Below are 21,449 nucleotides of genomic sequence, written 5' to 3' on the forward strand. Positions count from 1 at the left end.
CAACGAGTCAATATTACGGTATTGAGTTTAGATCCGATGGCTCGGAGGTTTTTGTTTGTTTACGGGGTTGAGTTCGAGGTAACAAAGAACGGCGGTACTGGGTTGGTTTTGTCATTCTTCGGGATGGGGTTGGTTTGCTGGAGTGGAATGGAATGGGTTGGTTTTGCGTAGAGTAGCTAATAGGGTTGGGGGGAACATGGGGGATTATTTGTGGATACGATGGGATAGGTAGGTAGGTGGGATAGTATGCTACTAGGAGAAAGGGGAAAAAGATGGGTGATGGTTGATCAGATGAGAGTATCTGATGAAGAAACAATTATTTGATCGGTATCTAGTGGATCTAATAAATATGAACTAGGATGGGATCTGAATCCTAAAGCCAAGCTAACGTCCACAAAGCTGGCAGATGAGGCCATTTCTCCTGCCACTCGGCTAGGATTTCGGGCACTCTGGCGTCGAAGTTCCGTCTTGCTTCGCCCATTCCGTTCTCCCAGCCCTCGGAACCATTCGATTTCCTCTCTGTGGAGGCTGCATCGTTCAGGCGGTTCGCTAGCTCCAGGATGGCCTTGCCTCCGACCAAGGCTTCCTCGTGGTTGTCCTTAATATCCACATTAAAGACATGCACAGGCCGGTTCAGTGGGGATCCTTTGTTCATGAGATCGTCCACCACGGCATCCCAGCACCGCTCCTCGCAGGTGATGATTACGTCGACGACGCCGCCTTCCGTGCCCAGGGCGCCCTTGTCGCCCTTCGACACGTGGTCGACCCGCGGCTGACCCGGCACCCAGTCCTGGAAGCGCTCCGGGCCCCATTTCAGGTTGCGGTTGCGTTCGAGCATGTTCAGGAGGCCGTTGTTGCGGTACAGACGCTCGTCCTTGGAGAAGAGCTCATCGTACATTTGGGAGTACGAGGTGGTATTGAAGTTGTAGACGTTGGGTTGGGTGATGGAGGGCCCCGGGAGCCGGACGAGGGAGCCGGTCCCGAAGGAGATCACGGGAAAGGGACTGGGGGCTGTGGAAAGGCGGAGGTGCGCTTCCATGGAGCGGTTCTGGTTGGAGGCGCAGACGGTGCAGAAACGGAGCTTGTACGACTCCGAGTCTGGGATAGGGGTGGCCTCGTTCGAGGCGGTGGGTTGAGGTTGTGGTGCCCTCATGGTTTCTGGAGGTGGAGGTGGAGGGGGAGGAGGGGAAGGAGTGGTCGCAGTGCCTGCACTGGGGAGTCGGGGGTCGTAGGCCATGACGGTGGAGTGACCGTAGTCGGTGAGGTGAGGTGAGGTGGTGAAGAGTGAATTGAGTTTGGTGTTATTGGGGGGTATCAAGGAGGTTGAAAGGTGTGTTCACTAGGGCCCTGTGATGACTACTGACAATTAGAATCTGCGGCAGACGCGACGAGAAACAATGGCAGTGACACAAAATGTGGTGAAAGGGGGCAGATTCAGATCAAATGCGTATGTAATTAGGTTTGTCCGCATAATGTGCTCGGACAGCTCCAATATATAGAAGAATTCATCATGCTGCAGGGGTGGGGCGGGCTGGAAGCGTGCAGATAGTAGATCCATACATACCTTGGACGAGCCTCGCATCATCTGCAATTCATTTACGCGTGGTCTACTGGTGTGGCTGGATGGGTTGATGAAGGGCCGCAGCCCTGAGGTGACAAAGTGAAGAAGTTTGCGTCGGCCGATTTCTCGCCGGTTTTGTGGTCATGTGCGCTGACTCAGCCGCCTGCTGCTACGCCCGATTCGGACAGCTCGAGATGCTCGCTGGATGCTCAATGCTTGGTGCAGTTCCTCATGCGCCTCAAGAATCGGCCTGGTTCTGACGTCTGTTTTATGATATCGTGGCTGTCTCGTCTGTCTGGCTGGCTAGCGTTCTTCAGCCGAGAATTAACATGCGGCTCACCTTGACGCCATCCTTGCAAGATGCACGACCATCGAGCGGGGTCTAAGAACTAGCCCGGCGACATCTGATACGACAATAGGTAACTACGTTTCTTCGCTTTTTCAAGCACCAGCTGACCAGATAGTATTCGACTGACTTACATGCAACTAAACTCCAGGTTGAGACCGTCGTTTACGTAATACAAACGCTCAACCCAGCGTGATACAATCCGGTCAACGCCATCCAAAATGAAAACCGCCTTGATAGTCGTGGACATGCAGGAGGACTTTTGCCCTCCCGTCAGTCATCCCTCTCAGTACGATACAGCAGCGTCTCTACTAACGAACCCAGAACGGCTCCCTCGCCGTACATGAAGCCCGCGCCATAGCCCCCACAATCAACACCCTTCTCTCGCACCCAGGCTTCACTCTCCGAATCGCATCCCAAGACAGCCACCCCGCCGACCACATCTCATTCGCGCCCAACCACCCACCTCCCAACAACCTACCCTTCGAATGCCACATCGAAATGATCAACCCCGCCCCGGGAAAGGAATCGCAAACCAAATATCAACGACTCTGGCCCGTCCACTGCGTGGCAGGCACCAAGGGCGCGGAGATTATCCCCGAGATCGACACCACAAACATCGACCTCTACGTGCAAAAGGGAATGGACGCCCGGGTTGAAATGTACTCTGCGTTTGCAGATGCGTTTGGGAACCTTGATGCGGAAGTGAATCGGACGTCGGTGGATGTGCATTTGAAGGGAATTTTGGAGGAGAATGGCATTACGGATGTGTTTTGTGTGGGGGTTGCGGGAGATTATTGTGTCAAGTTTACGGCGATTGATGCAGCCAAGGCTGGGCTGCGGAGTTATTTGGTAGAGGATGCGGTGAGGTGTGTTGATCCGGGGCAGGGATGGGAGGAGGCCAAGAAGGAGCTGGGTGAGGCTGGAGTGAGGGTGGTGAGGTCGGATGGGCCGGAGGTTGCGGGGTTGTTTGAGTCGGTGTAGAGAGGAAGGGGGTTGATGTGTATCGGATTCATACGGAGTATGTGTAGATTATGGACAGGAAGGACGGTAGTTGTAGCGGATGTATAGAATGATTGACGTGCATATGTACGTGCTGTTGTGACGGTGCAGGAGAGTGCATCGTCGTAGGGGACTTGGCTAGAGACCAGGATGTGCTAGTCCCGAGTGGATCAATGCCACATGGCCTATAGAGACGGTGTTATAGACATGTTGGTGGAAGGATGGGGGTTCGGTGTCGATAGGGAAGCGTTCTTGCTTTGTTGGATGACGACCGTGGATAGCGACAAGCCCAACCCTGGCAGGGACATGACAGGTCTCCACTGTGGAGTTGCCGACGTTGAAACGGTCTCAGATCACCGGCTGTCGACCAAATCGCAGAGGGAGAGAACGCAGTATCGAAGGGTTCTCAGAATCCCCCGGCCATCAGCCTGGTCGCCTATTGTTGATTGTTTCCCCTCTCCTTAATAACATGACCGTCAATCCCTTCTGGAATGGGCAGCGGGGCCTGATGTGGCCGCCTCAGACTTTCAATAATCCATCACGCATCGCCACCTCAGCCGGAACCGGGCATCATTATATCAGCTCCTTCACCCGTACTTTGGACGGCTCCATCTGTTGCTTCTCTACCTTGTCCCTCACCGTTGTCTTACCTACGGGTTATAAACCAGATGCCCGCCTCCCAATAAACTCGCCGCTTCTAGAATCTAGCCCGACTTCCTTCCGTCCATCCGGTCGCCATGTCGTCCACTGCTGCATCCCTCCCTACATTTCATGACACATTCAAATCTCCGGATGTCAAGGCCTCTGCCACGTTCCTACACTCAGTGGCCAGCCTCTCATCCAAGTCCCTACCGTACTGGCTCGTCAATGTGCCCCCTTCTCAATGGTCGGCAGAATGTCCCGGCTTTCTACGCGGCACCTCGCAAAAGAACATCGAGATTCTCTCGACCCCTGATGAGCAATATCGGAGACAGGGATGGGAGCTAGTCAAGGACATAGTCCGTATGTGGGTTGGGAGCCGTGCATTAGGGGGCGGGGGCCGTTAATGGTCTGCTAACGGTGATGGCAGGGACCAACCAGATTGATCGATTTCAGCGTCTCCCCAGCGATCTGAGGAGGTATCTCGAGTACAAGGAGTATATAATTGCGGAATATGGCTCGATCATGCGGTTCGTGGTGAAAGAACGACTGCGCTGGGGAGAGGGAACGGCCGAGGATTTGAAGCCGAAAGGGCGGCCGTTTGAATATGCCGGTTCGTTCGATCACACCTATTTTCTTTTTATTGTTGGGATGAGATAAGACGAACGCTAAGCACAACTGTGATGGTTAGAGGACATGCGTATTCTATACAACGACTGGCCGTACGGGGTCGAGGACGGTATTGTGCATTTGGTGGTGTGGACCAAGTTCGAGCTGGAGGATGACCCGGCCACGGATGACTTAACGCCACGCGCGCGCCAGGAGATCGAGGAGTATGTGCAACGGACGTTTTGCTCACGGGTGCCGGCCGACCAGGTATGTGTGTCTGCATGGGACGTTGGCTATGCGGGAGGAGGAATGTGGGGAAGGCCATTACTTTTGCTGGTGCTAATGTGGGCGCAGGTCATCTGGTTCAAGAACTGGAAGTCGTTGAAGTCGGTGCATGCCGTGGAGCATTTCCATGTCATGCTACATCGTCCCGATGCGGAATTTCTGAGGGAGATCACGGGAGGCGATGCGCCGCTGAAAAGACAGTCGGCATGATGAAATCTCGGGGGGTAGATACTAGATAGATGTGCTGGGGCCTGGGCCTAGGATCTGAAGAATAATACCAAACATTATAATAGAGTATTGTCAGGAGCGATCATCGGCGTTGCTGACCTGTTGGGAGCATGATCGAGTATTCGTATTAATATTGCCTGTCAATGTCATCTGTCATCCCCACCGCCAAGCCTAGTGCCCCTCTTGATCGAGCGTTCACCAGCGAGGGGTTGCCCAGTACGTGGAAATTGAATGGAATAGGAGACGGGCGAGTCGAGTCCGTATATAAGCCCGCTGGAAGCTGTTGTGTCACCGTTATTATGGGCGGGGGTTGCTCCCGGAGAACAGAGTAGGGGAGGGGGAGAGAGAGAGCTGGGAATCAAGGCAGTCCCATCAACGTCATCCAGATGATCCAGAGTCTCCATCCAGATCGCCCAGACACACCGTCTCTTGTCACTTGTGGCCACCAGCCATATTTATTACAAGGGCAGCCCCGGCACTGCGCATTGGTGGTGCTTTCTCGCGAATCTGATCCTGAAGTTTCCGAATACGACTTGGCTAAAATTATTTGTGACTGTTTTTACTATCATTATTCACATCAATCGCTTGATCAAATTTTAATTAAGTCCACGATAATAATACTGAAAAAAAAAAGGGATCAGGACCCCTAAAGGAAATCTTCCAGGTACCACCGACACGCCCAAAGCGACACCAGAATTCGAATCCTGCCCAAGCACCAGCCAGACAGACTCTCCGGTTGCATCAGTTGGCTTCAATCCCTCGCCTAGATCATTAAGCAACGAAAGAGACACGAACCACGGAACAGCATGCCCATCTCCGTCCCGCACATCCGCCATCGCTCGTCGCTTTCCAGTGAGTAGTTAGTGTTTTGCGTGGTGAACTCTGCTGCCGTCATCTGGCTGTTGCTGCTGCTCCTCCTCTTACTGCTCCTCCCACGTCATCCTGCGGCGGCCTCTTCTTCTGCTGCTGCCTCGACTCCATCCTTTTTTCCCTCTTCCCCTCATCCGCCTCCGACCGACTCTCTCACCACCCCATCTGCTCCTCTCCTCGTCTCTCTCAACAACATGTCCGCTGACTGGGGCTCGTTTTTCCATTCTTCAGGTAATCGTTCGCACGATGAACCCAAGGCTGAGCCCGTGAGCGGGGACGACGAGATCGTCGAGCCCGACCAGGGAAATGGTACGTAGTCCACCTCTGGACACCCCAAAAGACGAATCCAATCAAATAAAAAAATCCGCGTCGACGACACCGTAAATGATAAGTTTTCCACGCTTGCTGACCGGCCTACAGTTCTCTCCCATATCATCTCCCAGCTCCGACCGGGGGCTGACCTTAGTCGGGTCGTCTTGCCTACCTTCATCCTGGAGCCCCGATCCATGCTCGAGCGCATCACCAAGTATGTCAGATTACCTGCGGCGCCACAGAAGTAGCGACTAATCTTTTTCTTTGCATTCAGCTTCATGGCGCACCCCGAGACTTTGCTTCCTATGCCCACCATCGACGATCCCCTCGAACGATTCGTTTCCGTCGTCAAGTTCTATCTGAGTGGATGGCACATCAAACCTCCGTACGTTTCATCTCGGGTGATTGATTCTATTAGCTCCGATCTCGCTGACACCTTCCGCAGAGGAGTGAAGAAGCCGCTGAACCCGATTCTTGGAGAGACCTTCACCTGCTACTGGGACTATCCCGATGGTACCCGCGGATACTACATCTCTGAGCAGACCTCTCACCACCCGCCCAAGTCTAGCTATTTTTTCATGGCACCTGAGCACAACATCCGGATAGATGGCACCCTGAAGCCCCGCAGTAAGTTCCTCGGGAACTCGGCCGCCAGCATGATGGAGGGAATTGCTATTCTGCGGTTCATGAACCGCGGGCAGGACAAGGAGAAGGGCGAACGATAGTATGTGGATCTGCCATGCGCGCGATTATGACAACTCTAATTTGGCTTAGCATCGTGACGCAACCGAACATGTACGCCCGGGGCATCCTTTTCGGAAAGATGAAGTACGAACTTGGCGATCACAGCTATGTGCGGTGCCCGGAGAACAACCTCGTTGCGGACATCGAGTTTAAGACCAAGGGGTACTTCTCTGGCACTTACAACGCCATTGGTGGAACAATCAAGAACGAAAAGACGGGAGAGGTCTACTACGAACTGTCCGGCCTCTGGAACGGCGAAATGCACATCAAGGATGTTCATGTAGGTGCTATTTCTCATATGGAAAGCCGATGTCCTAACATGAACAGACCCACAAGAAGGATCTCCTCTTCAACGCCACTAGCGCAAAGCATACCCCTCCATCCAGCAGGCCCATTGAGCAGCAGGGCGAGCGCGAGTCGCAGCGCTTGTGGCACAACACGGTGAAAGCCATCATTGCCCGGAACCACGAGGCGGCTACGGACGAGAAGACCAAGATCGAGGATCGCCAACGAGAGGAAGCAGCGAAGCGAGTCGAAGAAGGCGTTGAGTGGCACCCGCGGCTTTTCCGGCGGGTGCAGGGCGGGCCCAACGGCCCAGACGAGGGAGAAGAGGATCTGGACTGGATCATCAATGCGCAAGTGTAAGTTACTGCGGTGGAAGCTGTATGCGTACGGGGCTAACAACACCCAGCGATCCGCATAACGCCGAGGTCGCCATCAAACAGATCCTATCTATTGCCCCAATTCTCGAAGGTCAGAGCGAGCCCTCCCAGTTCCAGATCCCGGCGCATAAAAGCGAGGAATCTGGTGCGACATCCGAACCGGCCAACGGCGCTGACTCCACCACCCCGAGTCAGACTAGGATCGAAGTAGAAGAGGCAGTCGAGCGGAAAGACTCACGGACATCTGATGTCGATGCCTACGTTGATGCCAAGGAGAAATAGGCAACGCCTGCTTCCTAGGTGGATTCAATTGGCATTGGCTATCCGATGCCAGGACTAAATCACCGGAAGGCAGAGCAGCGTGACCCTTGGTAGGGGCAGATATAGAAGTGAAAAATATAAACCAGAAAAAAAGGAAACAAAGGGCAGGGCGAGCCGTGGTTGACCTGACCTGCTGGAGGTCATCGCGAGAACCACGAGTCCGGCCAACCACGACCTTGGACACATCAACATGCCCACCATTTCCATCAGATCGATTATACTGGATACCCGATTGATTTTATATTCAAGGACCATGCGACAAAAGTTGAAAAGAGGGACAAGACAGGATATGGAAAAGTGGAGGGGTGCTGCGCGAAGCTTGGTTGGTATATGGGATACATATCACCATCTTGTACCCTGACGTGGATGGGCACTGATACAGCTAGCGTTTAGGTGATTGATTTTAACATTAATATAGACTATGGTTGTGATAATACATAATATTGACTTGGTGTAGCCAAATGATTTCAGATGAGAAATCTTGGAAGTCCCTAGCTGGGGTGTTGTGCAACGGACATGCATGTGACTGAATGATGACATTGTAGTCATGGTTTAGATGACTCTTAAGTTCTTTACACGGAACGAAGGCGCTATTTCCCAAGGGACTTACCACCTAACCCAGCCATGGATTCCTGGATTTCTCTAACCTAGTATAATCGAGACTACTAATCATCTCCTATTTCCACAACAAAGGTATAGCGAGCTATAGCTACAGCAAAACCCACAGTAAGGACATAGCAACGAGTAATGCAGGCAGTCAGCTTAATAAATTTGCTATCAGGTATGACCAAGATAGCAAGCCAAACAGCCTTTCTCCTTATAGAAAATACACAGTCCATTAAACATTTCGCTATATACTAACGTGCATATGGGCCCAAATACCAAATGCACAAAAGTACCTTACAAATCAGGCTTATCTTTGCTTAGCACTCCTATTGACCCCCTGAGGCTGTTAAGACCATGTAAGATTAGCTTACAGCCTTACCGCAACTGTTGAACATTGGTATACAGGACAAGTAACCAATCACCTCAGCGATCAAAAACGGAGCCCGACAGTTCCCAACAGCGCAGTAATATTACTTGTGGTTATTATTAACTACTACAGATAGGAGTCAAAGTAAGAACCCCAACATACCACCTCCTCACCTAGCCTTACTCCAACAGAGTACAATAAACAACCATACCTCCCTCGCCCATCATCCAAGCAGAAACATACATAATCCATCCCTACAACATGCTCGACACCGAGTCCACGAGCACGCCAACAACACCTCCATCACCAAGTAAATGCGCAACGGCTTTCCGCACCCCTACACCATTGACAAGAAACACAAATGACTGGAGTCGGTGTTCTCATCCTCACCGACCTACAAGTTCACCATTTGTCCTATTGACAAGCTCGATGGCAATGGCTATACCCCTGCCATCAACAGGATAGGTCTCAAACCACACAATAATATGAAATACCGCACCATGAAAGTCGGATACTGGCTCAGCAAGAGCTACTGGGACCATGGCATCACGACAGCAGCAGTAAAGGCCTTTTCAGCCTGGACTTTCAAGACCTTCCCACACCTGCTTAAGTTAAAGGCGGAGGTGTTCGGGGATAATACTGCAAGTGCACGTGTATTAACCAAGGCGGGGTATACCCTTGAAGAACAGAAGAGACAGGCAGTTGAGAAGAATGGCGTGGTTATAGATTTGCTGGTTTTTGGGCTAGTGAGGGATGGGTAGACTGGAATCTATTATAAATAGGTTTCTAAGTAGATGCTCTAAACGGCGCGATGTCACCCTGATGCATTAATATCGGGTCTAGCTTATACTAGGTACTCTGTACCTTGGCTAGATTAGGTAATAATTAAGCTAACTAGCTACTTTCTCCTAACATGATTTAGACACCTAGTAAAACCAAGAACCATACACGCAGCAGGTTATCAGAGGCCTATAAAACAATCCGGGATTAGCCACCTAATCCTAGTCACACCCTCCGTACAAATCCCTTTACTTTCCCATCTTCTCCCTGTTCTTCCCCATTGCTCCATACATTCCACAAAAGGCTATACAGGTACAGCTGCATGGATTTGATCAATCAAACAGAGGCCTGCATTCTTGCAGATCGCCGCTTTGGTCCCCAGGTCCAGGTCCGCTGCCGAAGCTTTGATTTTACAGTCACATTTGAACAAAGTATCTTGTCTATACTTCCTTCAATTCTCTTCATCACTTCAGCAGCTTTTAGGATTGCTCTCCTTTACAGAACAAAGCCTAAAGTCGGTGCGAGATTATCTCAACTCTTGAAGCTGGTTAGTAACCATACACTCTTATTTCTGGATCAATCCAACTGATACGCTTCAAGTCTCTGAATATAATATTTAACCTCCTTCAGTTAATCCTTCTAGTACTCTATGTCTCCCCGCACAATAAAAATCAGCAGCCACTGGCAATTACATCCTTAACTCTTTCAGTAGCCGATGCGGCATTTCTCTGTGTGCTCTCATACCTTGAGCATGAAGAAGCAATTGACCCATCAAACGTGTTGCTTATATACCTTTTCCTATTTAAATTACTAGATGCTACTCGCCTCCGAACTTTGTGGCTTCTTGGTGATGGCAGGTTACCCTTCAAAACAATCTCATCAATTAATCTAGCTGTCAAATTGGCTATCCTCTGTGTTGAATCACAAGGAAAGATGAAATACTTCCTCAATTCAGAGAATAAGATCCGGTCTCCCAAAGAAACGGGAAGAATATTCAACAATGGCTTGTTCCTGTGGACAAACTCGTTACTTTTAAAGGACTTCAAGAAGGTACTCTCTCTAAGTGGCCTCTACCATCTACCGCAGAATTGTGTGGTGATCGGGCAAGACTCAACATTCAGGAAGATCTTTGAAAAGAGCCAGGCAAAGAGCTATAGGCTTGTCAGAACCACTCTAACAATATTCAAGTATCAGTTAATATGGCCGGTCATTCCTCGCCTGTTCCTTCTAGCATTCACCTTACTACAGCCAATCTTAATGCTAAGGCTTCTTCAATAGCTCGAGCAGACGTCCCATCGCGATCACAACATCGGTTACAGTATTCTAAATGCATACATTATTGTGTATACTGGCCTGGCCGTTGCTACCGGTTCATATTGGCGCCTTCAACTACAATTCATCACACTTCTACAAGGCACTTTGATTTCGGCAATATATCAGAAAACACTCACACTGAATGATGTGGATGCAAAGAAGGCCACAGTATCTTTAATAAATACCAATGTTAAGATGACATGCACCGGATTGGAGCAGGTTCATAAGATATACTTCAGTCTGTTGCAGATCAGCATAGCGACTTGGTTATTGGAGTGGCAAGTCAGCATGGCGTGCATGTCGCCCGCTATCGTGGCAGCTACTTGCGCCATTACTACTTATAAGCTCTCACAGTATGTTGGCCAAAGCCAGAAAGCGTGGTTAAAGAGTGTACAACAACAACTGAGTAAGTGTTTATGACCTTTACATAGTAGAATAATCGCTGATATTAATATCAATTATTCCTTTTCCACATCATATCTCAGCAGATAGCCAAAACTGGCACAGAAGCTAAATATGTACTGGAGAGGAGCATATAAAAATAAATTATTATAGATGCTACTACATCAGTTCTATAAAACATGAAAACCGTGAAGATGTCAGGGTTCACAAAGAACCTCTCCAAAAGGAATTCCAACCTTCAAGATGCTGAGCTCAATTCTGCCTCGGAATACCGTACAATCCTTATGTGGATTATAGGTTTGGGTGGGTATAGTCCATATCATCCAAAATATATCTAACCATCACACAGCATACACTCCTTCGGCCATATCCCCCATTATGACCTTGACTATCTACGCTGCCATACAATCCGACACCTGGAATGCATCTAGTGCATCTCATATTTATACAACAATCTCATTAATAAGCCTCATAACCTCCCCCCTCGTTGCTGTTTTTCAACAGGTACCTATGATTGTAGCGGCTCTAAGCTGCTTAGACCAAATCGAACAGTTCCTTACACTTCCATCGCATAATGATTACAGAGATTCTCCAAGTCCACAATTATCCCAGATCAACACGGGAAAGCAGACTACAGAGTCTATCACACTTATTCCAGTTCAGAAAGATCAGAGTCGATCTCCATTTACTGTAACTATCAACAACGCAAGCTTCTCTTACCCTGAATCTTCTTCCACCGTACTTCAGAACATCACTATTAACATCCCATAGTCACAGCTAACAGTGATCATGGGACCCGTTGATAGTGGAAAAACAGCATTCTTACAAGCCATGATTAGTAAAATGAACTTACTTACAGGCAGCTCCCAAAAGGACTTTCAGGACTGTGCATATTGTGACCAGTCATCTTAGCTTCAAAACGGGACCATCCAGAACAACATCATTAGTCCTAGTCAGGACTTTGACAGTAAGCTCCATAGAAAGGCACTGTAGACCTACAATTTGGAGCACGACCTGAGCAGTATTCCTGAATCCGATCAAGCAAAGGTTAGAAGTAACAGTATCTCCCTGAGTGAGGGACAGAAACAAAGAATTATAAACATCGTCAATCATAATTATAGTATCCATCTGACACTATTACTACAGTCCATGGCCAGAGCTGTGCATTCCCGGAAAGAAATTTTTATCTTAAATGATAGCTGTAATACTCTTAATCCAAGGACAGAAGAGAATGTGGTACAGCATCTTCTCAGGCCCGATGGCATGATGTGAGCAAATGGACAAACCGTGATTGTTGCTTCCAGCAGAGGTAAGCAAGACTCAAAGGTTTTCATTCAATGATTGACACCAGCTACTTCAGAAGGACTATTACCGTACACCGATTTCATCATTCTCCTCGACAACAATGGCAGGATTCAAGCCAAAGGATCTCCGGAAGAGCTGGCGTCACTTTTCAATACCCAGGCCAAGAAAATAAACCTAAAAGATGAATCTGATACCGTCAAGCAAATAACACCACCAACACCAGATTCCCCATCCCAGAAGCAAAAAGAGCAGACCGAAGAGAAGGAAGACAAGCCAGAAATCCCAACAATTTCAGTCTATCTTTCTTATTTGCAATCAATGGGCCTCTGGCAAGGATTCATTTTTGGTACCTTTCTAACCCTCCAGACATTCTTCTCCAAATTTCCAAATACATTCATCCTAAAGAGTTGGAGATACTATGACTTACAGAATTTAGCTGTTTAGCTTCAGTAGTGGCTGGACGGAGATCCATCCACAATAGGCAATTCATATACCAAATATATCAGAATTTACAGTTTCTTCCAGGGAGCAGCCATGATTTTCACCCTTCTAGCTTCTTTATGAGTTACAGCCTATCTGCCTAGCTTCGTTGTTCATGTTCAGGACTGATCAGATACAGCCAACAACTACACGTCGTCATGCCAAGGACAAGTCGCTATTTTCATAGCCATCTCTTGAAAGCAACTATAGGGTCAGTCATACACCAGAATATGTCAATTAATATATACTAATATTTGTAGAATACCAATACCTGCTTTCTCCATGATAGATACGGGGTTAATCATAAACAGATAAGATACTTCATTTCTAAGACAAGATAATGTTAACAGACAACAGGTTCAGTCAAGACATGCAATTAATCAATTAGAACTTACCAGTTACGTTTCTGAATGCCTCAGAAGGTTTATAGTCCCCTATCATAGCTTAATCTACTAACCTAACTCCATACAGGCGCTCTCGGGACACTAGCTCAAGTCATCATCATCGCAAGGTACGTAACCTGGCTCAACAATCTATCAAATCATTAACACCCGTCCAGTTCCTTCCCCTACATCTTCATCGCCTTCCCAATCCTCTTCCTCCTCGTCATCGCCATCCAAAGATTCTACCTCCGGACATCCCGCCAAGTACGCGCCATGGACATAGAAGCCAAAAGCCCTCTACTGTAAGTTCAACCCTTCCCCCCCCCCACCCCCCTTATCCATATCCAACATCAATACTAATCGACTCTAGCACCCACTTCCTCGAAACCATCACCGGCCTACACACCATCCGCGCATACTCCTGGCAACACCAAAGCCAAACCAGCTACCACACTCTCCTCAGCGCTTCCCAACGACCCTACTACCAACGCTTCATGGTCCAAAGATGGCTAAACCTCGTCCTCGACATGGTCTCCGCCGGCATTGCCATCCTAATCGTCGGATTAGCCCTCAACTTCCAAACCCGGTCCACCCTAGTCGGCCTAGCCCTAGTCAACATCATCTCTCTGAACGAGACTCTCCAACTCCTGATCCTTCAATGGGCGGTCATGGAAATATCCCTTGGATCTATAACCCGTCTCGAAGAGTTCACAGCCCCAACCACAGCCCAATCCAAACCCACACCCTCCCAACAACACCACCACCACCACCACCACCAAACCAACCCATCTCCTAGTCATCCACAACCCCCAACGGCACAATCACCTACCAAAACCTCACAGCCCACCACCACCCCACCTCCCCTCCCGCCCTCAAATTCATAACCCTCTCCATCCCCCCAGGAACCAAAGTCGGAATCTGCGGCCGAACCGGCAGCGGAAAAGACACCCTCATCTCCGCCCTCTTCCAAATGGTCTCCATCACCAACGGATCAATCACACTCAACGGAATGGATATTTCCTCTCTCGAGGCAGAAACCCTCCACTCGAAACTCAATCTCATCGGCATCGCACAACAAACCTACCTCATGCCGGGGATATCTCTTCGAGAGAATCTACTCCTAGGATGTGAACCAGAGGAGGTGGTAAATGATACGCTTCTCATCGCGACATTACAAAGGTTTCATCTGTGGGAAGTAGTCTCAGAAAAGGGGGGCCTGGATGCGATTATAGATGATGAAGTTATGTTGTCGGCGGGACAGATGCAGCTTTTTTCGTGTGCGAGGGCGGCGGTACTTAGGTCCCGTCGTGGCGGTGGTAAGGGGGTGGTGGTGTTGGATGAGCCGGCTAGTAATCTTTCCCCTGAGATGGGGGAGTTGATTCAGCGGACGGTGATGGAGGAGTTTCGGGAGTGGACGGTCATTGTGGTTATGCATCAGGTGGAGAGGATGGTGGGGATGGATTTGGTGGTGGTGTTGGATGGGGGGAGGGTGGTGGAGGTGGGGAGGCCGGGGGAGTTGTTGATGCGGGAGGAAGAGGAAAGGGGGGCGTTTAGGGGGTTGCTTGATGTGAGGAGAGGGAGGGAGTGAGGATTAGGAAAGGATGGGGGTTGTATTGGGTTTGGTAAGAGTGGGATATAAGTGGCTCGTTGAATGAAGAGACACTAGCTAGCAGTATGGGTATATTAATATCGTTGACCAATGTACTTCGCATATCCAACGTATTCCGAGTCCAAGTCCAAATTGCGCTCGTGGTTATACAAATGATTCCAAACTACTGTATAGTGTCAATCAATTTCTCCCGTCGTTCAGTATACCATTGTTCCAAACAGGCCCGACGCTGCGCCTGCGTCATTCCCTCCACGACAAGCGCAAACTCGGTTGCATTTGGGAAGCCAAAGCGTTTCGCCATGCTGCAGAATTGCCGTTTCATAACGGCCTTTGGAGGATGGAATTTGTATTTCAAGGGTTGGGTGGTTAATGAGGATGACTTTCCGTGAGACTGAGACTGGGATTGGGATTGGGATCCTGCAAAAACTTGCATGTCGAGATTTTTGGTGTTCTCGTCGGCGAGTTGGGCGTGCCGACTTAGTCGTTCTTCGACTTTTGAGGATCCAATGACTTCGTTATTGAGGTGGGTGTACTCTACTCCCGCGCCGGCTAGGATGGCTTGGATGGGGTCGTGCTTGGTGTTGATAGGGGTTGTGGGGAGAGTGGGTTTCGAGTCAGTGTCCGACTCGGCCTCGCCGCGGATCATGGCGGCGAGTTGATTCATGACCTCATTGGTGTCGTCGGATTTGCCGGAAGTTGGGTCGGGGACGGAGGAGTTTAGGTCGACATCGATGTCCATGACCTGTACGCCGGCTTTACTTTCAGCAACATTGGTTTTATTGACGATATCACGGAGGAGAATATTATGGTTCTTATACTCGAACATGTTGTCAAGGCCAAAGAGCTCGCCCTTTTGGTCTTTCTTTTCTTGGACACCCTTGAAGTAACGTCGTTCTGAGCTGGCGTTGTAGCCGATGTTGGCTTGTTGTTGTTTGTAGATTTGACGGGCGTAGACGATCTCTTCGATGGTGCCGGCGGAGATGAGACGGAAGACTTCAACATCGCGGGACTGGCCAATGCGGTAGGCGCGGTCTTGTGCTTGGAGGTCGTGCGAAGGATTCCAGTTGGGGTCGACGATGACGACCTTGTTTGCGGAGGTGATGTTGAGTCCAACGCCGCCGGAGCGCGTGGAAATGAGGAAGACGAATTGGCGGGGGTCCGAATTGAATTCGTCCACGACCTTGGTGCGATCCTCGTAGCTCATTGACCCGTCCAGGTAACTTACATTGTAGCTGGTGTAGTGGAAGAGCATCTGCAGCATCTTGAGGAGGCGCACGCTGTGGCTGAAGACGAGGACCTTGTCGCCATTGGCGTGCCACCATTTCAGCAGACGGCGGAGGACCTTCCATTTGCCGCAGAACTCGGGGTTGGCGTAGTTGACGATCGAGTCGCGATACCGGTAGAGCTTCTCCCACTGGTCGGGGACTGCCAGTTCGAGCATGTCCTTATCCTTCTCCTGCTTCTCGTTAGAGTCAGCCCCCTGCGGGATGAGGATGGCAAGGTGGTTGCTGAGCTTCTGCAGCACCGCAATCGCAGGGAAGACGTAACTCCTCCAGGTGAGCCCGGATGACAGAAACTGGCGGCAGCACCAGCCGGCTTTCTTGCGGGAACCGCAGTCGCAAAGGTCGGTAGAGTGCTTGATGTAGCTGATGATGTCGCTTCCTAGGAGGTTCTCGTAGGCGTCGGCCTGGGTGTCCGTTAGTGGACAGAAGACGACCCGGTCAACCTTCTTGGGGAGCTGATCTGCAATCAGGGCTTTCATCCGACGGAGGAAGAACTGAGGGAGGAGGTTCTCAACCAACTTCTTGGCTGTTCCCCGGGCTTTGCGCAGCTGGTGGATGGTGGCGTCGTGCGACTGACCGATCCGTAACGGCTCAGAAATAGTCTTCTTCCAGACCGTCACCGGGCCGAGCTTCCCTGGGTTCGTCCAGTTCAAGAGCGTCCACAGCTCCTCGTACTTGTTCTGAATGGCGGTTCCTGTCAAGCCGATCCGACACAGAGCGTTGATCATGTTCATGGCTTTAGTCGTCTCTGACTTGCGTTCCTTGATGATGTGGCACTCGTCCGCTATCACACAGTCCCAGTCGACCATGTTCACCGCGTCTTTGTTATGGAGATAGGTGCTGTACGTGGTGATCAAGATCTCCAGTCTTCCAGACCTCGCAGCCTGGAGTGCAAGCTCCTTGTTATCTCCATGGTAGGTATCAAAATGCCACCAGCCCCAGCGCGAAAGCTCGGCCATCCAATTCGTGAGCAATGTCCCTGGGCAGACGATCAACGTCCGAGGATACCACTGATCTTGCCCGCTTCTCCGCATCTTTCTCATCCGCTTTGCATCTCTCTCGTCCCCGGTCTTCCCGTACGCCGCCGTGAGAAACGCTATCACCTGCACTGTCTTTCCCAGACCCATGTCATCTCCAAGTATGCCGCCTTTTTGGTAAACAAACAGCTCGTGAAGGAAAGCGGCCCCATCAACCTGGTACTGGCGTAGCCACTGCGCGATTGGGGCCGGTATCAGTCCTAACGAATAAGGAAGCGTGATGTCCTTGTATGGGTTGCATGGAGTCATGTTTTCAAATGCAGGCTTCTCCTCCAGAAACTCCAACCGCTCGTCATCGGAGTACTCGACATTGTCATAGTCTGGCGGCAGTTTTAATCCGGATTGTTTTAGATGCTCTGTGCTCCGGTCGAACTGTGATCGGCGTTTCTGCAGGTAGTCGGGTAGGGTGTATTCCATCAGTTCATCCTCCGATGACACTTCCTCCCCATAGTCCCTTAGAGGCCGTATCGGTCGGGCTTTCCCATCTGACGTCGGCAGCCGGCCAACAAAGGAGTTTGCGGTTGCGACTCTGGTCACCTTGGTGGCTCTATTCTTCAGGTTTGCGGTGCTGCGCTTCCGCTTGGTAGCCTTTCGGTTCTTGAACTCTCGGTACGCGGCTTCCCCCTCATTGAACGACTCGTTGCCAGTGTCTGTTTCGAGTAGATCCACCACCGTAGGTGTCTTTTGATCGAGTGGCGAGGAGGATTGCTTGAACGGGGTTGTTGTCGTTGGCCGGCGTGGGGTCACATCTTCGGACTTTGGGGCATGGTCACTACCTATGGTTATAAAGCGTTAGATGGGTCTCGCTATAGAGGTATAGATAAGAATGCGGAGACAGACTAGCGACAGCCAGCGAAGTTGGCTGCAAGACCAAGGGGCGCGCCCCGTCAAGATCATCATCGTCGTCATCGGAGCCGACAGTAGTGGCATCAATATTGTCGACTTCCCAGTGTGAGCTCATGTCAGCTCAGTCCGACCGAGATTAAGGGTGGTGATGGAGAGAGAAAGCTGGCGATGCGGAGACGCGATGGAGGCAGGCGGGCTTCCCGATTGGGCAAGCAGCTGACTGAAGAATTCCGCGCCGAAAAGTCAAACTCCGCAACATCCCCTCACTTTCCGCCCATTGCTCCCCTCCCTTTCGGATCTGAGCCTGTCTGCTGTGTCAGTTATAACCGGGCCTCGAATCCAATACTCCGGTATCATTTTCTCACCCCCCCGAAAGATATTGCCAGCGCACGGTGCGGGGAACCCGTCAAATTCATCCCATCTGGACTTCGGCACGAGGATTGAAGCCAGCTCCGACAGAATCGACCAAAATGCCTCTCGACACATCTACAACGTACCCCCTCACTAAGCTGCGCCTTGATGGCCGCCGCTGGAACGAGCTGCGACTCCTCCAGGGCCAGATCTCCACGAACCCCGCCAGTTCGGGCTCCTCTTACCTGGCCATGGGAAATACCGCCATCCTGTGCTCGGTTCATGGTCCCGCCGAGGGACGTCGCGGCGATGCCAGCGGTGGTGCTGCTGGTTCCGCAGGTGCAGTCGTGGAGGTAGATGTCAACGTTGCAGGGTTCGCTGGGGTGGATCGCAAGCGCAGAGCCGGCGGAAGTGATAAGTATGTGCTTGAGACGTTACAATCATGATAGCCTAGGCCCTTGTACTGACTCAAAGTTCTGAATAGACAATCCACGCGCATTGCTTCCATACTACGCTCCGCTTTCCAGTCGCATCTTCACACACACCTCTACCCGCACAGTACGATCAGCATCCACGTCTCGGTTTTGTCGGCAGATGGATCGCTTCTTGCCGCGGCGGTCAATGCCTGTACGCTGGCGCTTGTGGATGCCGGTATCCCAATGCCCGGGCTGCTTTGTGGGTGCACAGCCGGAATGAGTGGGAGTGCGTCAACGCCGCGGGATCCGAATAACGATTTCCTGGATCCGCTGTTGGACCTGTCTCTGCCGGAGGAGCAGGAGCTCCCATTCCTTACAGTGGGGACTACGACGGCTGTGCCGGTGGGAGAGGCGGCTATGTTGAACGATGATGAGGATGAAATGAAGGTTGCAATGTTGACAATGGACTCGAAGGTGCATTGCACGTATGTTGAGACAATGTTGGCGGTGGGAATTGACGGGTGCAAGCAGATCCGGGAGATCTTGGAAGGAGTGATCAAGAAGTCAGCCCATCGGTGAAGATTTGTTCTTGGTCAATCGTTTTGTATCTGTTTATTGTGCTCTGGAGCATGGTGGAGAGCTTTTGTTTATACCCTGTGAATGCCATAGGAGGTGTTGGGCGTGGGAAGGCTTGATAATTTCAATTGCAAGTGATGGTGTTTCACTCTACACTAAGATCTGATTGTTTATGATAAGGATCTCGCTACACGGCTGTAGCCGACGATACCATTGGAGGGCTGCCATGCAGTGAAGACTGTGAAGGATCGATCATACAGACTATCTCGCCGCCACAGTTGAGTTGGCAGGCAGCAACCTGACTGCATTATCAGTCAACCACAAAGCAGCTGGCGTTCATCACAGCGCATGCTATTCAATGTCTTCCTTTTCACTATCTTTCACCTTTTTCCTCCTTCTTTTCTGGGCCCTCCTCCTCCTCTTCAACCCTCTAGGCACCTCATTCTATCCTTCCTATCTCTGACTGTGACGGTGCTCAGCTTCCGTTCTTTTACGACCATCTGATTCTCTTCCTTCACTAGCTTGTCTCTATTAATATGACTTCATCAACTATCAACATGGCCATGTCAGCCACCACCATCGCAATGAGCGCAGATAGTACCAGCACCTCGATGGCCGAGGCTTCATCCAACTGCCAGATCTCGGTACATCCAACCCTCCATCCACTTCATACTTACTCAATCAACCCACCCACCCTATACTAAATGCTACCTTACTAGATGCTCTGGAACTGGGACACCGTGGGTACTTGTACGCTCCCCTCCTCCCCCAACACTTCAACCCCCAGCATCCTAACACCATCACCACCAACATCAACAGGCTTCATCACTTCCTCCTGGCACAACACCTCCCCCGGAATGTTCGCCGGCTCCTGCATCGGCACCTTCTGCCTAGTCCTCATCCTGGAATTCCTCCGTCGCGCCACTTACGAATACGACGCCTTCATCGTCAACCGCGCCAGACTCCGAGTCAGATTCCTCGCCGTCGGCTACGGCTCCTCCACCACCGCAATCGCAACACCAGCACCAGCACCAGCACCAATGACCACCGAAGCACCCTCCCCCACAACCCCCTCCTCATGCTGCTATTCAAGAACCAACAACATCGACTGCAAAGGCATGACCCTGCCCCCGCCCCGAACTCCACCTACCCCCCCATCTCAATCCCAACCCCAGTCCCAGTCCCACCCACAGCAACATCCACCACATTAGCCTCCACAACTGGTGCAAGCACAACAGCACTCCCAGCACCTGCAGTACCACCGCAAGCACCAATAGCAGCCAGAAACCTAACACCAATGCCCTTCGCCCATCGACCTACTTTCCCCGAGCAGATCATCCGCGCAATACTACACACCGTGCAATTCGCAGTAGCGTACCTGATCATGCTCCTGGCGATGTACTTCAATGGCTACATTATCTTTTGTATCTTCATTGGAACGTTCTCGGGCTTTTTGGTCTTTGGTTGGGGTTTGGTATCGGAGAAGAAAGAGTTCGTCATTCTCTTCCCCTCTCCCCTCCCCTCCCCATTGTTTTATCTTTTCACTGCCTTTAAAATATATCAGTGGAATACTTACTAATATGATGATTGTGAGTATAGAAATGACGCCATAACCATAACTAGATGCTGCGCCTAACCAGCCCAGTTAGCTACCAGGAAGGAACATTGATCTGACGTACGTATGTACATCGGGCAACTTCTTTCTTTCTTTCTCTTTCGGGTTGGAAAATGGAAGATGGAGGATGGAGAAAGGAGGATTTTGGGGTAGGACGTCTACTTGGTCTGGCAATTCTATGTTATTGTCACTCATTGATTGATTGATTGATTGAATTCTACATCTTTCCTTACCATACACACACAATATGATAAATGTCAATGTCATGTGAATCCATCCATATGTCTAGCTAGATGGATGATAGATACACCGAGAACCAACAAATACTTCAGATCAAGAAAGTAGATTAGATAGATAGTTTAGGGCTGCAGACCAACTCCCCGGCCGTATTCGGAACCCGGGAAAGCAATCCGAACCCCACCGACGCCCAGAGCGGGGTTCCCAGTTCAAGTTGACTACGTATGTACTAGGTTGCCACGTTCTGTGGGTGGCTGACTTCA

General features: G+C 50.6%; 10 protein-coding genes across 10 annotated transcripts; 8 read left to right on the forward strand and 2 right to left on the reverse strand.

The window, feature by feature from the left end:
• Positions 1 to 276: 276 nt before the first annotated feature.
• Positions 277 to 1,639, reverse strand: ssuA (RNA polymerase II subunit A C-terminal domain phosphatase). The gene has a single exon (XM_025612348.1). It carries the CDS (start codon positions 1,235 to 1,237, stop codon positions 374 to 376), a length of 864 nt encoding a protein of 287 aa, XP_025464883.1. The 5' UTR covers positions 1,238 to 1,639; the 3' UTR covers positions 277 to 373.
• A 32-nt stretch (positions 1,640 to 1,671) lies between these two features.
• BO94DRAFT_182991 (nicotinamidase) lies at positions 1,672 to 3,135 on the forward strand. Its single transcript, XM_025605987.1, has 3 exons — positions 1,672 to 1,980; positions 2,026 to 2,179; positions 2,232 to 3,135. Exons 2-3 carry the CDS (start codon positions 2,129 to 2,131, stop codon positions 2,889 to 2,891), a joined length of 711 nt encoding a protein of 236 aa, XP_025464884.1. The 5' UTR covers positions 1,672 to 1,980; positions 2,026 to 2,128; the 3' UTR covers positions 2,892 to 3,135.
• Positions 3,136 to 3,510: 375 nt separating this feature from the next.
• On the forward strand, positions 3,511 to 4,854 carry BO94DRAFT_182951 (GIG1 family protein). The gene is made up of 4 exons (XM_025605986.1): positions 3,511 to 3,911; positions 3,979 to 4,161; positions 4,240 to 4,424; positions 4,512 to 4,854. Exons 1-4 carry the CDS (start codon positions 3,647 to 3,649, stop codon positions 4,650 to 4,652), a joined length of 774 nt encoding a protein of 257 aa, XP_025464885.1. The 5' UTR covers positions 3,511 to 3,646; the 3' UTR covers positions 4,653 to 4,854.
• Positions 4,855 to 5,400: 546 nt separating this feature from the next.
• BO94DRAFT_537774 (OSBP family protein) lies at positions 5,401 to 7,542 on the forward strand. Its single transcript, XM_025612349.1, has 9 exons — positions 5,401 to 5,522; positions 5,772 to 5,849; positions 5,961 to 6,066; positions 6,127 to 6,237; positions 6,298 to 6,576; positions 6,627 to 6,876; positions 6,924 to 7,237; positions 7,288 to 7,349; positions 7,454 to 7,542. Exons 1-9 carry the CDS (start codon positions 5,477 to 5,479, stop codon positions 7,456 to 7,458), a joined length of 1,251 nt encoding a protein of 416 aa, XP_025464886.1. The 5' UTR covers positions 5,401 to 5,476; the 3' UTR covers positions 7,459 to 7,542.
• Positions 7,543 to 8,638: 1,096 nt separating this feature from the next.
• BO94DRAFT_522395 (GNAT family N-acetyltransferase) lies at positions 8,639 to 9,313 on the forward strand (the record flags this gene model as incomplete). The annotated part of the gene is made up of 1 exon (XM_025610180.1): positions 8,639 to 9,313. Exon 1 carries the CDS (start codon positions 9,038 to 9,040, stop codon positions 9,311 to 9,313), a length of 276 nt encoding a protein of 91 aa, XP_025464887.1. The 5' UTR covers positions 8,639 to 9,037.
• Positions 9,314 to 9,504: 191 nt separating this feature from the next.
• BO94DRAFT_183182 (uncharacterized protein) lies at positions 9,505 to 10,726 on the forward strand. The gene is made up of 2 exons (XM_025605988.1): positions 9,505 to 9,879; positions 9,963 to 10,726. Exons 1-2 carry the CDS (start codon positions 9,655 to 9,657, stop codon positions 10,608 to 10,610), a joined length of 873 nt encoding a protein of 290 aa, XP_025464888.1. The 5' UTR covers positions 9,505 to 9,654; the 3' UTR covers positions 10,611 to 10,726.
• A 208-nt stretch (positions 10,727 to 10,934) lies between these two features.
• BO94DRAFT_588293 (P-loop containing nucleoside triphosphate hydrolase protein) lies at positions 10,935 to 14,804 on the forward strand (the record flags this gene model as incomplete). The annotated part of the gene is made up of 5 exons (XM_025615875.1): positions 10,935 to 11,052; positions 13,305 to 13,344; positions 13,393 to 13,518; positions 13,587 to 13,881; positions 14,013 to 14,804. 5 exons carry the CDS (start codon positions 10,935 to 10,937, stop codon positions 14,802 to 14,804), a joined length of 1,371 nt encoding a protein of 456 aa, XP_025464889.1.
• Positions 14,805 to 14,844: 40 nt separating this feature from the next.
• Positions 14,845 to 18,127, reverse strand: BO94DRAFT_497981 (putative DNA excision repair protein (Rad26L)). The gene is made up of 2 exons (XM_025609332.1): positions 17,986 to 18,127; positions 14,845 to 17,921 (listed from the first exon to the last, which is right to left on the reverse strand). The coding sequence occupies exons 1-2, from the start codon at positions 18,104 to 18,106 to the stop codon at positions 14,989 to 14,991; spliced, it is 3,054 nt and encodes a 1,017-aa protein (XP_025464890.1). The 5' UTR covers positions 18,107 to 18,127; the 3' UTR covers positions 14,845 to 14,988.
• A 169-nt stretch (positions 18,128 to 18,296) lies between these two features.
• Positions 18,297 to 19,604, forward strand: BO94DRAFT_183582 (exosome non-catalytic core subunit SKI6). Its single transcript, XM_025605993.1, has 2 exons — positions 18,297 to 18,760; positions 18,827 to 19,604. The coding sequence occupies exons 1-2, from the start codon at positions 18,462 to 18,464 to the stop codon at positions 19,335 to 19,337; spliced, it is 810 nt and encodes a 269-aa protein (XP_025464891.1). The 5' UTR covers positions 18,297 to 18,461; the 3' UTR covers positions 19,338 to 19,604.
• A 281-nt stretch (positions 19,605 to 19,885) lies between these two features.
• Positions 19,886 to 20,805, forward strand: BO94DRAFT_421453 (high-affinity Cu transporter CTR3; the record flags this gene model as incomplete). The annotated part of the gene is made up of 4 exons (XM_025607406.1): positions 19,886 to 19,978; positions 20,054 to 20,084; positions 20,154 to 20,508; positions 20,619 to 20,805. Coding segments are annotated over 4 exons (666 nt in total), but the record flags the coding sequence as incomplete, so codon positions are not given.
• Between the last annotated feature and the right edge of the window lie 644 nt (positions 20,806 to 21,449).

The sequence above is a fragment of the Aspergillus sclerotioniger genome (genome assembly GCF_003184525.1).
Source record: "Aspergillus sclerotioniger CBS 115572 chromosome Unknown BO94scaffold_24, whole genome shotgun sequence".
Lineage (NCBI taxonomy): Eukaryota > Fungi > Ascomycota > Eurotiomycetes > Eurotiales > Aspergillaceae > Aspergillus > Aspergillus sclerotioniger.

Excerpts from the sequence above, each read along its gene's own strand:
- ssuA (XM_025612348.1), bottom strand. The coding sequence starts at position 1,237 with ATGGCCTACGACCCCCGACTCCCCAGTGCAGGCACTGCGACCACTCCT.
- BO94DRAFT_182991 (XM_025605987.1), top strand. The coding sequence starts at position 2,129 with ATGAAAACCGCCTTGATAGTCGTGGACATGCAGGAGGACTTTTGCCCT. Across the intron at positions 2,180-2,231 it reads AGGAGGACTTTTGCCCTCCC|AACGGCTCCCTCGCCGTACA; the intron begins GTCAGTCATCCC and ends TAACGAACCCAG.
- BO94DRAFT_182951 (XM_025605986.1), top strand. The coding sequence starts at position 3,647 with ATGTCGTCCACTGCTGCATCCCTCCCTACATTTCATGACACATTCAAA. Across the intron at positions 3,912-3,978 it reads GCTAGTCAAGGACATAGTCC|GGACCAACCAGATTGATCGA; the intron begins GTATGTGGGTTG and ends CGGTGATGGCAG. Across the intron at positions 4,425-4,511 it reads CACGGGTGCCGGCCGACCAG|GTCATCTGGTTCAAGAACTG; the intron begins GTATGTGTGTCT and ends ATGTGGGCGCAG.
- BO94DRAFT_537774 (XM_025612349.1), top strand. The coding sequence starts at position 5,477 with ATGCCCATCTCCGTCCCGCACATCCGCCATCGCTCGTCGCTTTCCA. Across the intron at positions 5,850-5,960 it reads CGAGCCCGACCAGGGAAATG|TTCTCTCCCATATCATCTCC; the intron begins GTACGTAGTCCA and ends ACCGGCCTACAG. Across the intron at positions 6,577-6,626 it reads AAGGAGAAGGGCGAACGATA|CATCGTGACGCAACCGAACA; the intron begins GTATGTGGATCT and ends AATTTGGCTTAG.
- BO94DRAFT_183182 (XM_025605988.1), top strand. The coding sequence starts at position 9,655 with ATGGATTTGATCAATCAAACAGAGGCCTGCATTCTTGCAGATCGCCGC. Across the intron at positions 9,880-9,962 it reads TATCTCAACTCTTGAAGCTG|TTAATCCTTCTAGTACTCTA; the intron begins GTTAGTAACCAT and ends AACCTCCTTCAG.
- BO94DRAFT_497981 (XM_025609332.1), bottom strand. The coding sequence starts at position 18,106 with ATGAGCTCACACTGGGAAGTCGACAATATTGATGCCACTACTGTCGGC. Across the intron at positions 17,922-17,985 it reads AACTTCGCTGGCTGTCGCTA|GTAGTGACCATGCCCCAAAG; the intron begins GTCTGTCTCCGC and ends TTATAACCATAG.
- BO94DRAFT_183582 (XM_025605993.1), top strand. The coding sequence starts at position 18,462 with ATGCCTCTCGACACATCTACAACGTACCCCCTCACTAAGCTGCGCCTT. Across the intron at positions 18,761-18,826 it reads AGAGCCGGCGGAAGTGATAA|ACAATCCACGCGCATTGCTT; the intron begins GTATGTGCTTGA and ends AGTTCTGAATAG.